This window comes from Micromys minutus (assembly GCF_963924665.1).
Source record: "Micromys minutus genome assembly, chromosome: 1".
In the NCBI taxonomy this organism is placed as follows: Eukaryota; Metazoa; Chordata; class Mammalia; order Rodentia; family Muridae; genus Micromys; species Micromys minutus.
Window position 1 is genome coordinate 51751779 of NC_137969.1, and position 17276 is coordinate 51769054.

At 41.4% G+C, this 17276-nt stretch overlaps 1 protein-coding gene across 1 annotated transcript in view; it reads right to left on the minus strand.

Moving 5' to 3' along the window:
- Positions 1-17276, minus strand: part of EML6 (EMAP like 6) — a gene marked incomplete at its 5' end in the record, with an annotated part of 256971 nt that overhangs the window by 132892 nt on the left and 106803 nt on the right. Inside the window, 4 exons of the mRNA XM_080936006.1 lie at positions 234-369; positions 1824-2009; positions 7894-7962; positions 12774-12872. Coding sequence (XP_080792132.1) covers positions 234-369; positions 1824-2009; positions 7894-7962; positions 12774-12872 — 490 coding nt within the window. The remainder of the gene's footprint in view (positions 1-233; positions 370-1823; positions 2010-7893; positions 7963-12773; positions 12873-17276) is intronic.

Here is a 17276-nt window from a genome sequence, read left to right on the forward strand (position 1 = left end):
TGCTCTGCGTATACCTAATCTCCACAGAAACCAGAAGAGGGCACAAGAGCCCTGGAACTGGCATTACAGACACTTGTAAGGCACCCCGTGGGTGGTGTGAACTGTATCCAGGTCTTCTGCAAGAGCAGTGAACACTCCTAATAGCTGAGCTGTCTCTCCAGCTCTTAAACAAAAACACAAAACTTGGCATTGTATGTAACCTTCTTAGAGCACATGGTACTAATGCACATTACCTTTATATCCTTGTTCCGTCTCCCTGAGATCAATTTTGGTTATTGGTTTGAAATCAGTGTCCCATAATCTTATGCAACCATCTCGTCCACCGGTAGCAAAGCCCTCTTCACAAGCGTACAGGCTGAAGATTCCAGCCTGTCAAGGATACAGTAGAAATTCAATCCCGCAGTCACAAATGCCATTGCTGCTGAATCTCCATGATTGAAAAGAACAGAGCAAAACTAACTAAAGCAGACGCTATTTTCTGTTGAAATCTGACGGCATGTCAACCCACTGCATCTGAGCTGGGTCACAGTAAGATAGCCACCACCAGGAAGCAAAGCAATTCCAACACATCTAATTTCATAAGACTGTTACCACCAATGCTATTTATGAATACATCTGCCTAGTGAACAAGAGAGCCTTCTAAAACAACGACATGACAAAGGCATCACACTTACGTTCTAACCAATGGAGTAGAAACACAGAAGCATGGTGCCACCCAGTTTACAAGTATAGAGGTGCCTGAGACAGACCTCAACCTTTCAGGATGGTGTCACTTCTGACAAACTGGGACCACAAATAGCATCGTGTCAGCCCTGTGTGCTATGGCATGAATTCCTTTCACATAGAAAATACTTTGACTCTTACTTTACTTGAATTTTTCAAAGCTATTATGTTACATTACGCTGACAGAGATCCAGTGTAGAGAGAAACTGATTGCTAAGGCAACTTATTTAATGAATGAAGACAGATTCTGACCTCTTAATTATTTTAATATTCATTTGGCAATGAAGCCAAGACAAATGGTTTTCACCATAGATGACAAGGAAGGCTACAAAGTAAACTATTTCACAGAGTTGTCTAAGGTTTGCTTCATGGGAAGAATAATAAGGTCTAGAGATGCAGCTTAATGACAGAGGTCTACCTAGTGTGCAAGGCTCTGGGTTCAATCTTCAGCACTAAAGGAAGTGATTGTCAATGAATTTGAAAGTATTAAGATTAACAGTTCTTTATCTATTTCTATTGTGCCGAGTGGGTGCTTCGAAATGCACCCGGGTCTTCTGCGAGCAGCAAGTGATCTTAACCACTGAGCCATCTCTCTGGCCCTTATATTTAACCCTGTTAAACTAAAATACAAAACTTAACAGCCATGGCTCAGTGAAGTAGGCTGTGAGGTTGACAAGTTTCCAGGACACAAGCAAGCAGACAGTAATTTAAGAAATGATAAAGTGTTCTTACAGCAAACTACTACTGAAGCGTAACACTAATCAGCCAATTAAAAGTTAAGGTGAAGGCTGGATTCAGTATGTATTTTTCCCTAGGTAACAAAAGTAATGAGAAAATATTTATGAGTGGTTTCATGTATGTGTATAAAACTGTTTGGTGAAGCCTAACTGTAAATCTAAGGGCAGAAACATGGAAATGTGTGGCCTTAACCTATTCATTCCACTTTACATCACCCCACATTACATTACCCCACATTACATCACCCCACATTACATCATCCCACATTGCATCATCCTACATTACATCATTCCACATTACATCATCCCTCATTACATCATCCTTCATTACATCATCCCACAGCCCCATATGGCAATACTCACACTATGTGCTCCTTGAATAGTGCGGACTAAGGTGAGCCCTTTCCAGACATAGATGTCACCGTTTAAAGCACCAGAGTATGTGATGTCTTCTTTGGCACATGCAAGGCAAAGAATAGTCTGAAGATCTCCTGTTTTGCCAAATATCCCTCTTTTTGCAGTCAGGGCATTTCCACATAGTGTCCAAAACTAGGACATAATTAAATAAATATGTGCTGAAATAGACTGCTCTCTATACATTCCACTATTGGTATTTTCAGTAATTTTATAGACTATACTTTATCTGTAATATATATTTAAACATAAATAGTTTCTCTGTTGTCAGTGGAGAACCACGAAAAGCTCTGCATACCTCTAGAAGCACAAGAAAAACTCACAACAATAGTTTTTAACGTTAAAAGCTCCAAAATTTTAAAACACTAATGCTTAATGGCATTTTAAATGACTCCAGTGTTCACAGAATGGAACTTGCCTTTTGTCAAATGGATATAGATTGTAGAAAAGTTCAGAAATAAAGATAAGTATAAAAAGAAAGCCATGTCTGCAGCACATGCCTGTAATCTCAACACTTGGGAGGCAGAGGAAGGGGGAACACTGCACACTGGAGGCCATCTTGGTCTATATAGCAACTTCCAGGCTAGACAGAATTACTTAATAAGACTACATAGAAAATATGATGAGATGTGGAGTGTGTGTGTGTGTGTGTGCGCGCGCGCGCGCGCGCGCGCGCGCATTATGGTTAGAAACAACTTCATATTACATAAAATATATAAACTAGCCATTTTAAAGTATGTATTTATAGTTTTAAAACTGCTTTTCAGGCTAGTTGATGTAGTTGGTTAGAACATGGTAGCGATAAAAATAATTGCTCTTAAACCAAAGTATTACAATTTTTTTAAACTAGAGAATGGCTCATATATGTTTGCAAACACAAGTGATGCTTCTCTGAGGCACAGTTACCCAGGCTCCTTCAGTTTGTTTGCACAGATCTTCGGGGAGAGTGCAGCTTAAAGCTTGGACAAGTTGTAGATGACAGAAGGGACACCACTGTAGTTACACAGAAACTCCGTATTTTTCCTTGATGCAGTTTTTAATGTAGGGACTGGTGTGACTCTGGTGCCACCACCAGCCCTCACAGCCTCCAGACGCCGTCTACCCCTGTTCTGTAACCTCACAACACTCTGGAGCACAGGTGAGGATGGATTCTGCTATTGTTTCACATGCAAATGAGGAAGCAGGCAGAAAGACTTTTCAAAAGAGTATTGAAGAAAAAAAATTGTGACAATCCTAATACTTTGTGCCTGCAGGAGAGAAAAAATGGTGGCCCTCTCAGGGGTGCTGGTGGGCTCAGGCAGAAGTCTGCTAGGCAGACCCATAGCAGAGATGAGGGTACCCATTCAACCATTTGAAATTAGCCTCGGATGAGCAAAGTGTGACTTGTTTTGTTGGGAGGTATTTTTGCCATAGGGTATTGAATTATGTATAAAAGAAATGAAGAAGTTTGGAAGAATGCTAATTAGGTGCAAGATTTGAGAAACACTAGCATCTTAAATGTGAACTGTTTAGACACAGATTATCTCTGTACAACCACACAAAAGAACTTGTGTCCATGGTGACCCCTCTCTGTGTGTTTTCTCATGTCCGAAGACTGGATGGAGAATTACTAATTTGTCTTTTGATGTGAGATATGTGCCTCTGGCCTGAGCTAAATATTTCTACATGACAAACACCAAAAATATAGATCATTACCCTGACTCTGTGTGAAAAGCTTTTCTGTCAAAAACCACAAGTCAGATACCTACATAGAGAATTTTAAGCCATCAAATGATTCTTTTAAAAGACATAAATAAATGAATGCCTGGAAAAAGAATTCCAGGGAGGCAATACTTAAGATATTTTCTCTTCTTGAGGACCATGTCCTCCAGCAAACAGCAGCATTTTGTACTAACTATGCACCATTAAATGATAAAAAATGCACATCTGGTTAGAACAGGCAAGTACTTAGGGCTTTTTTGGCCTGAAAGAGTCTCCCAAGTCCTTCCATTCTATGATGGGGGATTGAAGAAGACTCAACATTATCCACAACATTACATCTCACCCAGGAGAGCAAGATTAGATGACTCTACGGGACAAAAACGTATGGGGAAAAAAATCAGTGACAATCCTAATATTTGTGCCTGCAGGAAAGAAATATGAAACTTATAAAACCATGCAAGATGGCTCCAGAAATTTCACACCAAGGGTTTTCTAGAAATGCAGTCTTTTGCTCTCCACTTCTAATCTAATCATTCTTCATTAACTCTGGGTTTAGGCAGAAGCAAAAGTAAAAATAACTTGTATAACCAGTTTCAGCTGAAGAGATGGCTCAGAAGGGAAGAGCATGTTATGCTCATGTAGAGGACATGAATTGGGTTCCCAGCACCCACACACACCCAGAGGGTCACAACCACTGTCACTCCAGTTCCAGGGGATCCAGGCTCTGCAGGCACCTGTACTAACATATAAAGACACACAAATACACACAATTAAAATTTTAGGAAATCTTTTAAAAATTGGTTTATTCTAGATTTATTTATAAGGAGAATAAGTAAGGGGTATAGACATGTGCAGCTTCCTCCACTGAGGTACAATGTGTGTCTTGCTTAGGGGAAAATGCCTAAACCAACTGAACAAGCTTGACACGGAAGGGGCCCTTGGTGTTTGCAAACATAGGTCTAGGGTTGTTTTATCTGCCTCTGCTATTAGAACAAATTAAAAGCTAAAGTAAAATTAGCATGGATGGAAACAGAGGAGTCTGGAGAAAACTTTCATTAAGTGGCTCCTCTAGTTAGAGTCCAGTAAACATGGGCTTAGGAGAAAGAGCTCTAAGATGGACCATGAAAGGTAACTTCTCAACAGGCAATATACACAGGTCGCCAGAGGCTGTGTGTAAATCTTATGTCTGCCATTGTTGGCCACTTTGGGAAATAGAGAAAGAAGTAAACATTTTAGTGGAACTACTGGTTCCACCATTCAGTGGTGGATTCTGGAATTAGGAGCCTTCATAGTTTTGGGGCAAGAGCAAGAAAGTAAGCCATGAGATTATATACTCACACACTAGAACATGAACATACACAAGAAACAAAAAGTAAGCAATGCTCATCATCTTGGAATAACTTATAAGTATAAAAGATAAAATGTTGACATCATCCATTAATTCTACCCAGAGAAAACAATTTAATATTTAGTGCTATTTCCTAAATATATACATTTTAAAAATTTAGGGGGCAATAGTCAGGAGAGAGCATGAGCGAGCCCATCTCTTCCGAGTTGGTGATGAGCTGTTGATGGGTTGTAATCCAACATGCAGGCTCACCAATCTCTGCTGCTACTGCTAAAGGCAAGAATGCCTTTTTAATAAGTTCTGTCTGGGGAGGGAGGGAAGGTAGTTCATTGAGCTTAATATGGGATAAGAGGTATATTCTAAGCTTAGAAAGACAAAGTATACATTTTCTCTCATATGTGGAACTAAATTTAAAGAATTATATTTGTATATTCTACTCATGGGCCATGAAACTGGGAAGGTGGTCATAAGCAGGAGGAAAGGTTAGGGAGAGAGGGTAAAATCGTGTGGTGGCACTTATTTATGACAAAAGGACAAGACAGGAAGTTGGGGAGGAAAAGAACCAGCAGGGCAGGCAGGAGGCACTATAGAGATGGCTGTGGGGGAAAGAAGGAACCACAGAAAAACACAATGGCATGAAAATGCCATAATGGAACCCACTCCTCTATAAATAAAAGAATCAAAGCCATAAGCAGACTAGACTGCCCTATGGAGAACACATTTTGAATATTTCCTAGTATTGGCAAGAGGCCATCTTAGCCTTGACTTACAGTGATTGTACACAGCATCTCAAGACTGCTGTCTTTTATTTAACCATGGGGTAGCTGGGCAGTATCAGGTTTCCCTCACTTTTGCTTTGTTATTGGAAAGTTACCCAGCAATGAATTAGTTCTTGGTTCGCATTCTTCACAAGTCACGTGGGAGAAACTCCACATCATGAAATTACTGGACTAGAGGGGATTGACATTTCTAGAGCTATCAATAAATACTGCCAAGTTCTGGTCAGAAAGACTAAACTTATCCATTCACAGCCAAGCTTAGGAGCAGCCCCTCACTGAAGCCATGTCAGCACCAGATAAAATGTAATAATAATCTTAATATATTCAATTATGTTTAAGTCTGCATTCTATAAGATTTAGCATTTTTAGTCATCCAATGGCCAAAACTGTTCCTATTTTTGTTGATTATTCATGTTGTCTAAACTATGGATTTGTCTTTACATTCCATGAATACATTAATATCTACTGTTTGTCCTTTATTCTTGCTTGGGTGTGGCTTTCTTGAGGGAGAGAAAATACATAGTATACATTAATTTATATATCTGTATACCAATATTATCATGATAGCTTATTTCTGCACTTACAGATGGAAGAGGGCTGTTACACATTCACTTAAATGTTTCTTGTACTCCTCCAGGGTCTCTATTCTATAAAAGGTGACGTTATAGAAGGTTCTGTATGTTGAGTGTCACACTGCAGCAAGCCAAAGACATCTTTCCAGCTGGTTTGATGATAAATATTTTTGTAAACACAGGATGAAATGTACCCAGCTGTATAGCTGTTCTCTTGTCTGGTTCGCTTCTGCCCTCTGGTGGCCTCTGCACAAAGTGTAACTCTATAAAATATGAACTAGGAGATGTTTTTGTCTGTGCAGGGAGGGGGCCTTGAAAGCCTACAGCTGCCCTAGTTCATCAGCTTTCTCTTGTGACCTCTTCTCTTCCCCATCTAAATACACATGTTCAAATGTCCTGTGGTCTGTAAGTGCCTTCCCAACATGAAAGCAACCTTTTTTTTTTTAATATCACCTAGGAAAACTCCATTAGTTAACTATTGTTTCTCAAATGTTACACACTTTAATTGGCTTAGAATTTAGTTTTGTCTACAATATGAAGTAATATTACACTCCTCATTCAAAAAACTTTAGTGCCCAGAGAGGTTAGAGATATCACCATATTCTGAATTATTGGTTAGAGATGCTGCTATGTCTAAACTGTTGGTCAGAGACGTTGCTGTGCCTAAACTGTTACAAATTGTTTACTTTGATGCTTTAATAGTTTTTATTTTTATCACTTTAATGATAACTTCTAAGATGATTTAGTAAATAGTGCGTGTTCTTCCTCTGAATTAGTTCTTATCCTGAAGGTTTTGGTTATTTTTACTGTTATTTATCCAGAGTAATTTCGACAGGGGCTACGCTTCAGAATTAAAAACAATGACAGTCAAGTGAAGTGCCCAGCTGCAGCTGGACAGGAAGTTCGGTTCATTTACTACTAATCAGACGTTGCCTGGTATTTCTAAGATTCCATGTTTTTAAACACCTGTACTACTGAGTGTGGTGGAGCATCCCAGCACTCCACAGGCAGAGGCAAAAGCATCTCTGAGTTCCAGGCCAGCCTTGCCTGCAGAGTGCATTCCAGGACAGCCAGAACGACACAGAGAAACCCTGCTGCAAAAAATAAAAACCAAAGTCTGGAGGGACGGCTCAGCAGTTAGGAGCACTGCTCTGCTCTTCCAGAGGACCAGAGTTCTAGTCCCAGCAGTCACATGGCAGCTCACAATTGTCTGGAACTCCAGTTCCAGGGGATCTGACACAGACACACATGCAGCCAAAACGCCAAAGCACATAAAAGTTAAAGGAAAAATCAAACATACAAAACCATCTGTATCGACACGTTTTTTTCATGCAACAATGAAGAATAGCGAGCGCAAGCACACAACGACAACAGCAAGCACGGGCTGCTGCACTAGACACACAACAACAACAGCAAGCGCGGGCTGCCGCACTAGACACACAACGACAACAGCAAGCGTGGGCTGCCGCACTAGACACACAACGACAACAGCAAGCGTGGGCTGCCGCACTAGACACACAACGACAACAGCAAGCATGGGCTGCCGCACTAGACACACAAGGACAACAGCAAGCGCGGGCTGCCGCACTAGACACACAACGACAATGCTGTGCACCTACCTTTATGTGCTTCACCCCACAGCTGACCATTCTGTGGGGCTGACATGGATCCCAGGAAATATCAAAGATCTGTAAGAAACGAAACATTCTTCAGAGACCAATGCAATCCCAAAGACTCTACCCTAACACACTTGCTAATGTGGGCTGCAGGGGATAAAAATGGAGGACCCAACTCTCAGAACCAGTCAGGACAGGGTGGTCCTCTGCCCTCGAAGTTGCTTACCTTCAGCTCAGGCAGACAAGTAACTCACCCCAGTCTCTGAGTACAACTGGCGCATCCATTAAAAATTTCCATATGTGGAAATCAATTTTTGACAATTAGGTAAATTTTTGTATCAAATTTTTTAGAACTCTTCATGGTGCTGATAAAATACTTTGGAGAGAGCTTTTCAATATAAAATTAGAATTATGGAACATGGGAGTGTATTTAATTCAATGTGGGCAAATACCCTGTGTAGTAACAGAACGTATGAAAGAAGCCTTTTACCTGGAACCAGACCATCCTGGTCCTTTACATCATTTAACGTGCTCTCCAAACTCTTATACTTTCAATTTTCTAAAGAACTGAAACTTACCAGCTGGCCCTATTTCTCATTTCATAGTTCATACAAGGAACTATGAGACAGAGAATTCTAACTCCATTTCGAAGACAGAAAATACCCACTGCCAACCAACCATGAAAGCTAAGCCACCTATTGTGAGAGTTGACAACACTCATTCGAGCTACTGGTATAGAATGGGTTGTTATTAGCATTTAAAAGCAGATTCCAGAATGTTCTGAACAGGTGGCCTATGAGCCACGTTCTGTAAAGTGTTGATAGAAAGGAATGGGAAGTGAGTGTGATTGGGGTGCGATGTATACAATTCCCAAATTAAAAATATTATGTTTGGGGGGGGAAGAAAATGTCAATCAAGAAAATAAACAGAGAGAGAGGGAGGGGGAAGAAGAAGGAGGAGGAGGAGGAGTAAGAGGAGGAGAAGGAGAAGTAGAAGGAGCAAAAGGGAGGGGAGGGGAGGGGAAGGGAAAGGAAGGGAAGGGGGAGGGAGAGGGAGAGGGAAAGAAAGGGAAGGGGGAGAGGGAGAGGGAAAGAAAGGGAAGGGGGAGAGGGAGAGGTAGGGAGAGAGGGAGGGAAGGACCAATTTGTTAAGGCCCAAAAGAGAAAGAACTCAGCCGTCACTTCCTATCCAAGATATGATGATGTACTTCTTCTTGTACTTCAGAGAGCACTGAAGAACACAGGTTCAGTTCACATGCCTCCGTTAGCATCTGAGTGACCAGACTTCAGAACCTCTAACCTCTAACCGTTATCTTATCTTTTCTAAAGTTAGCAGCACAGCCTTGTTAAGATAATGCAGGTGAAATGATTTTGAACAATATAAAACCCTATTAAACACATGTAAATAAGTCATTAGCCACCAAAATAATCTCTTGAAGTTAATCATAAGAAACTAATTATTCCTGCTGGCACCAAGGCACCAGTAATGAAGAATAAAACTATGCGACACTGATTAAGAAGCCTCTCTCAAAACAGTCTAGAATCGTTGTAATTGAGTCTGAAGAAATGTTTTTTGAAGTTTTTTTTTTTTTTTTCACCTCCAGCTTTCTATAAAATGCCATGTTGAAGTAAAGGCCCTGGCCCCTGGTGTCTCACAGCTCAGTGACATGCCTAAGTCCAGGTTTCTGTTCTGGTCTTTCCACAGTTGTAATAGTGCTATAGTGGGAGGCAGAGGCAGATGGAAATTATTCCCTCCTGTTTGGGGCTAAAGTTGAAACAGATTTCTTTTTACACACACACACACACACACACACACACACACACACACACACACACACACATTCACACACACACACACACATGCACACACACACATGCACACACACACATGCATATAGCCATTCTCTTCTACTTTTAATTTGGCAAGTGCTTGGACCTGGAGCCAGACTTTATGGCTAGGTCACCAGTAACAAATTCCCACTAAACTAACAATTTGCCCCTAACTATTAAATGTGACAGATCAAAGGGGCACAGTCACTGAAATCAGACAGGTATACGATGTGACATTCAGTGGTGCTAAAAGGCAATGTTTAAACAAACTAAACTCAACAGTGTTCACCTGGGCAGAGAACTGTTTTGCAAAGTGGACAGCCCTCAAAAGCAGCAGCAATTCGCCGCACGCACAAGCAGGATGTTCAGACCAGCAAAGGGCAGAGGTCCAGACATTGCTTGGCGTTGGTGCTTGGTATGTGCCTTGTTTAGGAATGTCTCTCTGCCTATGGTTGGCTATTTGTTATGAAAACATCCTGTAAAGCAAACCTTTTGGTTTGTTTACTTTCCAAAGTACTATTCCCTTCATATTCAGAGACTCATGGCAGAAAGGCAAATTAGCTAAATTCCCTTTAATAGGAATTCCACCTGATCAAACACTTTACACATAAGCCAGTGTGGTGTTAGTCTTTCTAAGATGACATCAACATGAAGAATATTTTCAACTTTAATCTACTATTTTCCCCCCTAAGGTAATGGGCCAACAAGTCTGACAAACAACAATTCAGGTTAGATCAGAAAGACAAGTAGCTAATTACAAATAAGTTGAAAGAAATGCTTCACTCTCAACAGAACCCAATGTTACATCACAATTTTGTGCACTGGGTCTCGAGTCCACCTTTTTTTTTCTTCTCTTTTCCATGTCTCCCCATTCACAATACAGACCAGGCACAGTGGCCTAGGCTGAGGTGTACATAGGGCAGGTTTATTCTGCCTCCTCTTTCTATACAGAAACACAACCTGCGGTAAACACAAGGAGGCCTCAAGTCCACCTTTTGTAATCACAGGCAACTCTTGTACCAATCCAATCCAGCTCAGCTCACCTCACGGATACAGCTGGAGTGACAAGGGCGACACGTGGAATGCTTCTAACCTAAGCATGGCACAAAGTACAGTCCCAGCTTACACATGAAGAATTACCTCAGAAGGATCAGTGTGGAGCACTTTCCCCAGAGGGGCCACTGCTGAACAGTGGCTGCACCTCGGTGTGCTAATCTCATGGTCATTGGTGAATGCACTGGAGTAGAGTTCTGTAGACTGCTGTCTGTAAGGAGGTGAGGGCAGGTAAAGACAAGGCTAGAGCCTGTGCTTGGACAGTAGAAAGGAGGGCGGGCTGAGAGTTTTTGAGAGGTGGAAGAGAATGCAGAGAGGGAGAAGGAAGAAAGATGGAGGAAGAGGACAACCCAGAGCTGTATAGCTTTAAATAGCCACAGGTAGCTATGAATATCTTATAAGGGATGAATTATTAGTGGACAATTTGTCTTATTTAGGTGGGAAGTATATATCAATATCTATCAATTAGCTCTGAGTTTATTGTGTGGATGTTTTGTGGGGTGAGAATTTCCTAATATAAATCTGATTGGTAAATTACAAGCCTCTAGAGTTTTGATTTTACCAGGTTACTGGGAAATGTGACTGTAACCGCAGGGGAAGATGCTGGGAATGTGAGCAGAGTTCACAACAAGAGAACCACGAGATGGGCATGAGCGGTCTCTGCATGGGACTAGCCACGGAGGCAGTGAGACCACTGGGGCCAGAGGGTAGCTGCTGCTAACATGGCACAGTGGCATTTCCGTTTGTTTGTTTCATGTATGTGAGTACACTGCAGCTGTCTTCAGACACACCAGAAGAGGGCATCGGATCCCCATTACTGATGGTTGTGGTTGCTGGGAATTGAACTCAGGACCTCTGTAAAAGAAGTCAGTGCTCTTAACCACTGCGCCATCCTCTCCAGCCCTCCCTTTTAACATATGTAACGCAACAGAGTCCATCGAGAGGTAGAAGCTGGCTGGAGGAAGTAGGAAGTGTGTGGAGGTTGCCTTTGAAGAGTATGTGATTTGTTCCAGGTTTCTTGCCCTGTCTGGTATTGAGATGAGCGGCTTGTCACTACCAAGCTGTTTTGTCAAAAATGTGCTGCCTCACTACAGGCCCAGCAAGAAGCAGCTAAGTGAGCCTGGACCAACATCATTGACGCCATGAGCAAAAATCAACCCTTCCTCTTTTATTTTCTTAGGGATTTTGTCACAGCGACAGAAAACAGTTTCGATAAAATCCAAATCCCCGAGAGCAGGGCAGAGGCTGCAAAGCTCCTTATGGGCATTACACACGCGGCTACAGTTAGGAGCCCTGATTCCTTTCCAATACTTGGTTTGAGTTCTACTAATGATCACTCTGGGTTTTTCTGAAGACTTGATTCTGGAAGAGAACTTGTAACCAATGTGAGATTCATTTATCTTATAAACAAACAGACCATTAGAACAATTTTCAGAACTCATACTAAGCAAGATGATGTTTTAACTAGGGCCTCATTAGATATGGAAATTATAAAAAAATACAAAAAAGAAAGATATGAAACTAGAAATCAAGGCAATAAAGAAATCAAGTTATTCAATTATGTAGTCCACAGAGTGTCTGATCAGGCATAGGCTGTGCATGCATAATCCCTTCTCTTCCCAGGCACACCTGCAGGGAATTACCATTTAGTGATCACACTAAATTCTATATTAATGACAAGCAGACCATAGTTTACATTCAGCATTAAGAAATCATAAATCAAATACAAACACTTACAGCAATAATTTTGTGAACATTTCCAACAATCATTTCCAGGAGTCATTGAGTTCATCTAAACTACTATGATTTCAAATCCTGTTCTATTTTGAGTTTATAAGGAGCCAAACTCCAGCACTGAAAATCTGCTTTGCTCTTGAATAACGATAGTTAACTGCTAATCATAAGTAAATAATGTTAATCAGTAGGAGAAAACTTATATATGGCAAATTTCCTTTTAAAGACATAAAATGACAGTTACTTAAAGTTCCACAAAGGTCTTACCCGGTCAGAATGGCCAGTAGCTGAGGCCAGAAGTTTTCCCTTTTTCCAGTCCCAAATGCAGACTGTGTTTTTGGCATCCAATCCCACAGACGCTAAATACTGAAGAAAAAAAGAAAGAGAGAGAGAGAAATAATTTAATATCTGAAAGTAATAAGATGATTTTCTGTTATTCACTCTACTTTCAATGAATAGTTACTGATTATCTACTAGGGTTTAGGCATTGAACCCAAACCCATCCTAATCCCCACACTAAAGGTATCCCTGCAGATGGCCTCCAGTAGATCACAAGGACACTGCAGTCCTGAATCTCTGCAGATGGCCTCCAGTAGATCACAAGGACACTGCAGTCCTGCATCCCTGCAGATGGCCTCCAGAAGATCACAAGGACACTGCAGTCCTGCATCCCTGCAGATGGCCTCCAGTAGATCACAAGGACACTGCAGTCCTGAATCTCTACAGATGGCCTCCAGTAGATCACAAGGACACTGCAGTCCTACAATATTACACTCATTCGTTCTTTTTAACCACAGGATCCAGATATGCAAAGTCTGTAAAGTTGCTGACAGGCCAGCAAAACTCTTGCGAACACTGCTTGAAGGTGGGGATTAATAATCATTTAAATTTTTACTGTGAAAGATCAGAATGACTCATACCTGTAAACTCAGCTCCTAGGAAGCTGAGGCAGAGGATTTGTACCTCCACAGCCTGCCTGGGATACTTAGGGAATCACAGGTCAGACTAGGCTACACTGTAAAATCCTATCTAAAAAAAAAAATGACATATGTTGTCACTCTAACTCAGGCTGACCTGGAACTCACACCATAGACCAGGCTGGCCTGAGATCCATGGCCATCTCCTGCTTTATCACCTGACTGCCGAGGTGATAGGCGTGAGCCATCATACTCAGATTTTCACTGCAAGATCTAGGAAAGTGTGAATTCCACAGTCTAAGCATCTTCATCACACTGTACAATTTGAGGAGTGTGATAAACACAGAAAAAAATTCAATAAATGAGCCCGATTTTGTCCTTACTTTATATAATTTCATTAACAGCTCACATGCCTGAAGGATACATAATCCCAATACAGGAATGTATTCCATGCTACTTACACTTTGAGGTCCCTTCAGTTCCTTGTCCTCACAGTCAAACTCAACTTTTAATAACAGACAAAATGAAAAGTATCAAAGGCAAGTATGGTATACTTAATGCCAATACAGGGGTTCTTGCAGGATGCCTCTTAGGAGGCAGAACCACACATTTGAGGTCTTGGTTCAGAGTAAGTAAACTCGGCTTCTTTGTTTTCTAATTAGCCAGACAGCCGGCCTTGGAAATGTAAGATAACTTACTATCTTTGAGAATTTCATACCGGTATTTTGACTATATCCACTTCTCCCTTCCCTACACACCCTACTTGGTGTCTTTTGATTTTCCCCACCCATCTTGACGACTTTGTGCTGCCCAAATTCTCAGATGTGTTCCCATCTACTGGAGTTGACTTACCAGTGGCTATACTCTTAGAGAAAACTGTTTCTCTCCCAGCAGCTAACAACTGCCAACAACATAGAGAGGGGTAGAATTTCATGTTCAACTGCCCTCTACTTTGAGTTCTCATGTACAGCCGCCCTGTTGTGTCCACAGGATTTTCTTGTATTCTTCCACTGCACCCGACCCTCACAGTATTTCTGCCCCCTCGTCCACAATGATGCTCAAGCCTGGAATGTACCAAATATGTTCAATTTGGGGCTGACCAATCTTCCATCTCCTATTTTCTGTGTCTTGGACAGTTGTGATCTCAGTGTTAATCACCATACACTGCAAAAAGAAACTTCTCTGATGAAGGTCTAGAGATGCATAAATAATTGGGGACAACAAAAAAAAAATACTTTGAAAACTTAATCAACCTCCATAAATCTTACTTTTCTCACTCGTGAAATGAGTACAAAATTAGCATTTACTGCATGAGCTAAGGTGAAATAACAGAAGCACAGTGATTCTGACTATGGTAATAGAGGTACGTGGGCTCACACTTCTCACTGAATACGCTTCACAGTTATTACCTACTTGTGGTGCTGTGAAAAAATACCCGAGTAAAGCAACTTCAGGAAGGGAGGCTTCGTTTTGGTTCACAGTCCTAGGAACTCAGTTTATTGTGGCAGGAGCAGGTAACAGATGGTCTCAGTGCATCTCTCTCTCTCCCTCTCTCTTCCTCTCTCTCTGTGTGTCTCTGTGTCTCTGTATCTCTCTGTCTGTCTCTGTCTCAGTCTCTCTCTTCCTCTCTCCCTCACCCACTTTCTGCATCTCTACCTCTGTGTCTCTGTCTCTCTGTGTCTGTCTGTCTCTCTCTCTGTGTCTGTCTGTCTCTCTCTCTCTCTTCCATTTAGTCCAGAGCACCAGCCTATGGAATGGCACTACCCACAGTTCAGGAGAGTTGTTCCATCTCAATTAACCTAATTAGATAATCCCTCCGGCACACCAGAGGCTCATCTCTTAAGTGACTCAAAATTGTGTCCAGCTGACAATATTAATCATTACTACCCTACTCCTCATCAATTTACACCCAAACTACTTTCCAACCATAACCTTCTACTTGGTGCCACAGGCTCATAGCCATCTACACAAATGTATTCAGTTCAACATCAAAAATTCTCACCATAGTCGTTTAATAGTTCTAACAATGGTAATAGGTATAATGGCTGAGTTTCTCCAGAGAGTCAAGCAATCTCTTACCTGTGAAGTCCTGTACAATTTTTTTTTAGTTGCACACTTCTAACATGCCAAGGCACAGAGTCTCCCATTCCAATGGAAGAAATTGAACACCACAAAGAAAAGCTGAACAGGGAAGACTGAAACCCAGCAGGGAAAAGACCATGTCCTGAAGTTCACGCCTGATATTGGGGCTTGTGCTGGAATTATCTGAGTCCTCAAAGGCGTGCGGATCTCTACCCTCCAGCTCTGTTGCCTAGAGCACACATATTCTCTCTCTTGGCCTGGCTCTACTTTGTGCCTGAAGTTGTCCTCAACAGATGTCCCATGGCTGTGACATCTCTAATATTCTGGGACCTCCATTGTAACGGATTCATCAGCTGCACAAAATGGCCTTTTCAAGGCCTCCTTACAGGACCTATGACATGATGCCTGGGCTCAGGGTTTCCCTCTCGAAGATTTTGTGACTATCTCAAACTTGCATTTTCCATGTTTGCAAAAATATTACCATCCACACAACATTGCTAAATTCTATGGGCCCTGGCTTCCTCAGATGACACCCTCTGTATTCTCGCTCTAGGAAAACACTCTGCTGGCTTTGCTTTCAATGCACAGGCTCCACTGTTTCAAATTAATTTGCGTTTTCATGGTTGGGGCCTTTAATGAGTGGAGTCTCGCTGTGGAACTTGTGGAGCAGTTTTCAGTATCCCATGCAGAGCGGTGGATTCTCACGAACAGTCCCGGCCTCTTTTGTCAGCACATACCTTGGCAGCAACTTTGAACTTGGTTAAGGTCTTTTTTCTCATCAAATTATGCATTTTAAAATTATTTCTGTTCCATTTGTCCCTCTTTTGCACCGATCTGGATTAATGGTGCTGAGGGATAATCATGTCACAACCTGATTGCTATCCTGCCTTGAATTTTGTTCCACCAAACAAATTACTCATTACTCTAGGATTCAGTTTCACTGAAGGTCAGGACCCAGGTGGATGCAGGCAGATTCACTGCTAGAGAATCAATCACAGCAGTGACCTGTCATCCAGTTTCCAGAGAATTCTTGCTCCTCTCTAAAGGCCTATGATCCGAATCTCTAATGTCCGTGTTTCTCTCAGAAGTCTTGTGTTCCAAGGCCAACCATGCAGACATACTAAGTTCCACTTACAGTACCCAATGGTTTTCTACTACAAATTTACAAACGCTTAAAAAAATAAACTAAATTATAAAACATAATTTACATTTTATCAATATAAGAATATTGGAATGGTTGGGTTTTATTCAGCTTATTTTTAATGAAAAATTAGTTAACAAGCATTAGCAGTTACACTCACTTTCCATGAGTTTAAAACACGAAACCAAAGAAGCCTGTTTTGCTCACTGATCGTGACAGACCCCACAGATACCTGGGATAGCATTTCTTTTGCTTTTGTCACTTATGAGGTAATGGTGAGTGTGTCATTTCCTCAGTATTACTGGAGTTCAGTGAACTCTGTCAGAGAATACAGCCTGAAGAAATTAGTAAGCCGAGATACCCGTTACAGCGAAACGGGTTACTTTTCTCAACCGACAGTTACAAACATACATTCCATGCAGCTGTCCAAATAGAACCTCAAGAGAAATTGCCAGGACTCCAGAAGGAAATGGATGGATAAAATGGATAAGTGAGAAATGGAAAAAGGATAAGTGAAAGAACAAAATACTCATAGTTACCTCCAGCGCAAAGCATGTTTGTGATACTGCAAAACAAAATCTAGTGTCGGTGCTTGGTAAATAATAAGTGAGAGAATATGCACTCGAGTGG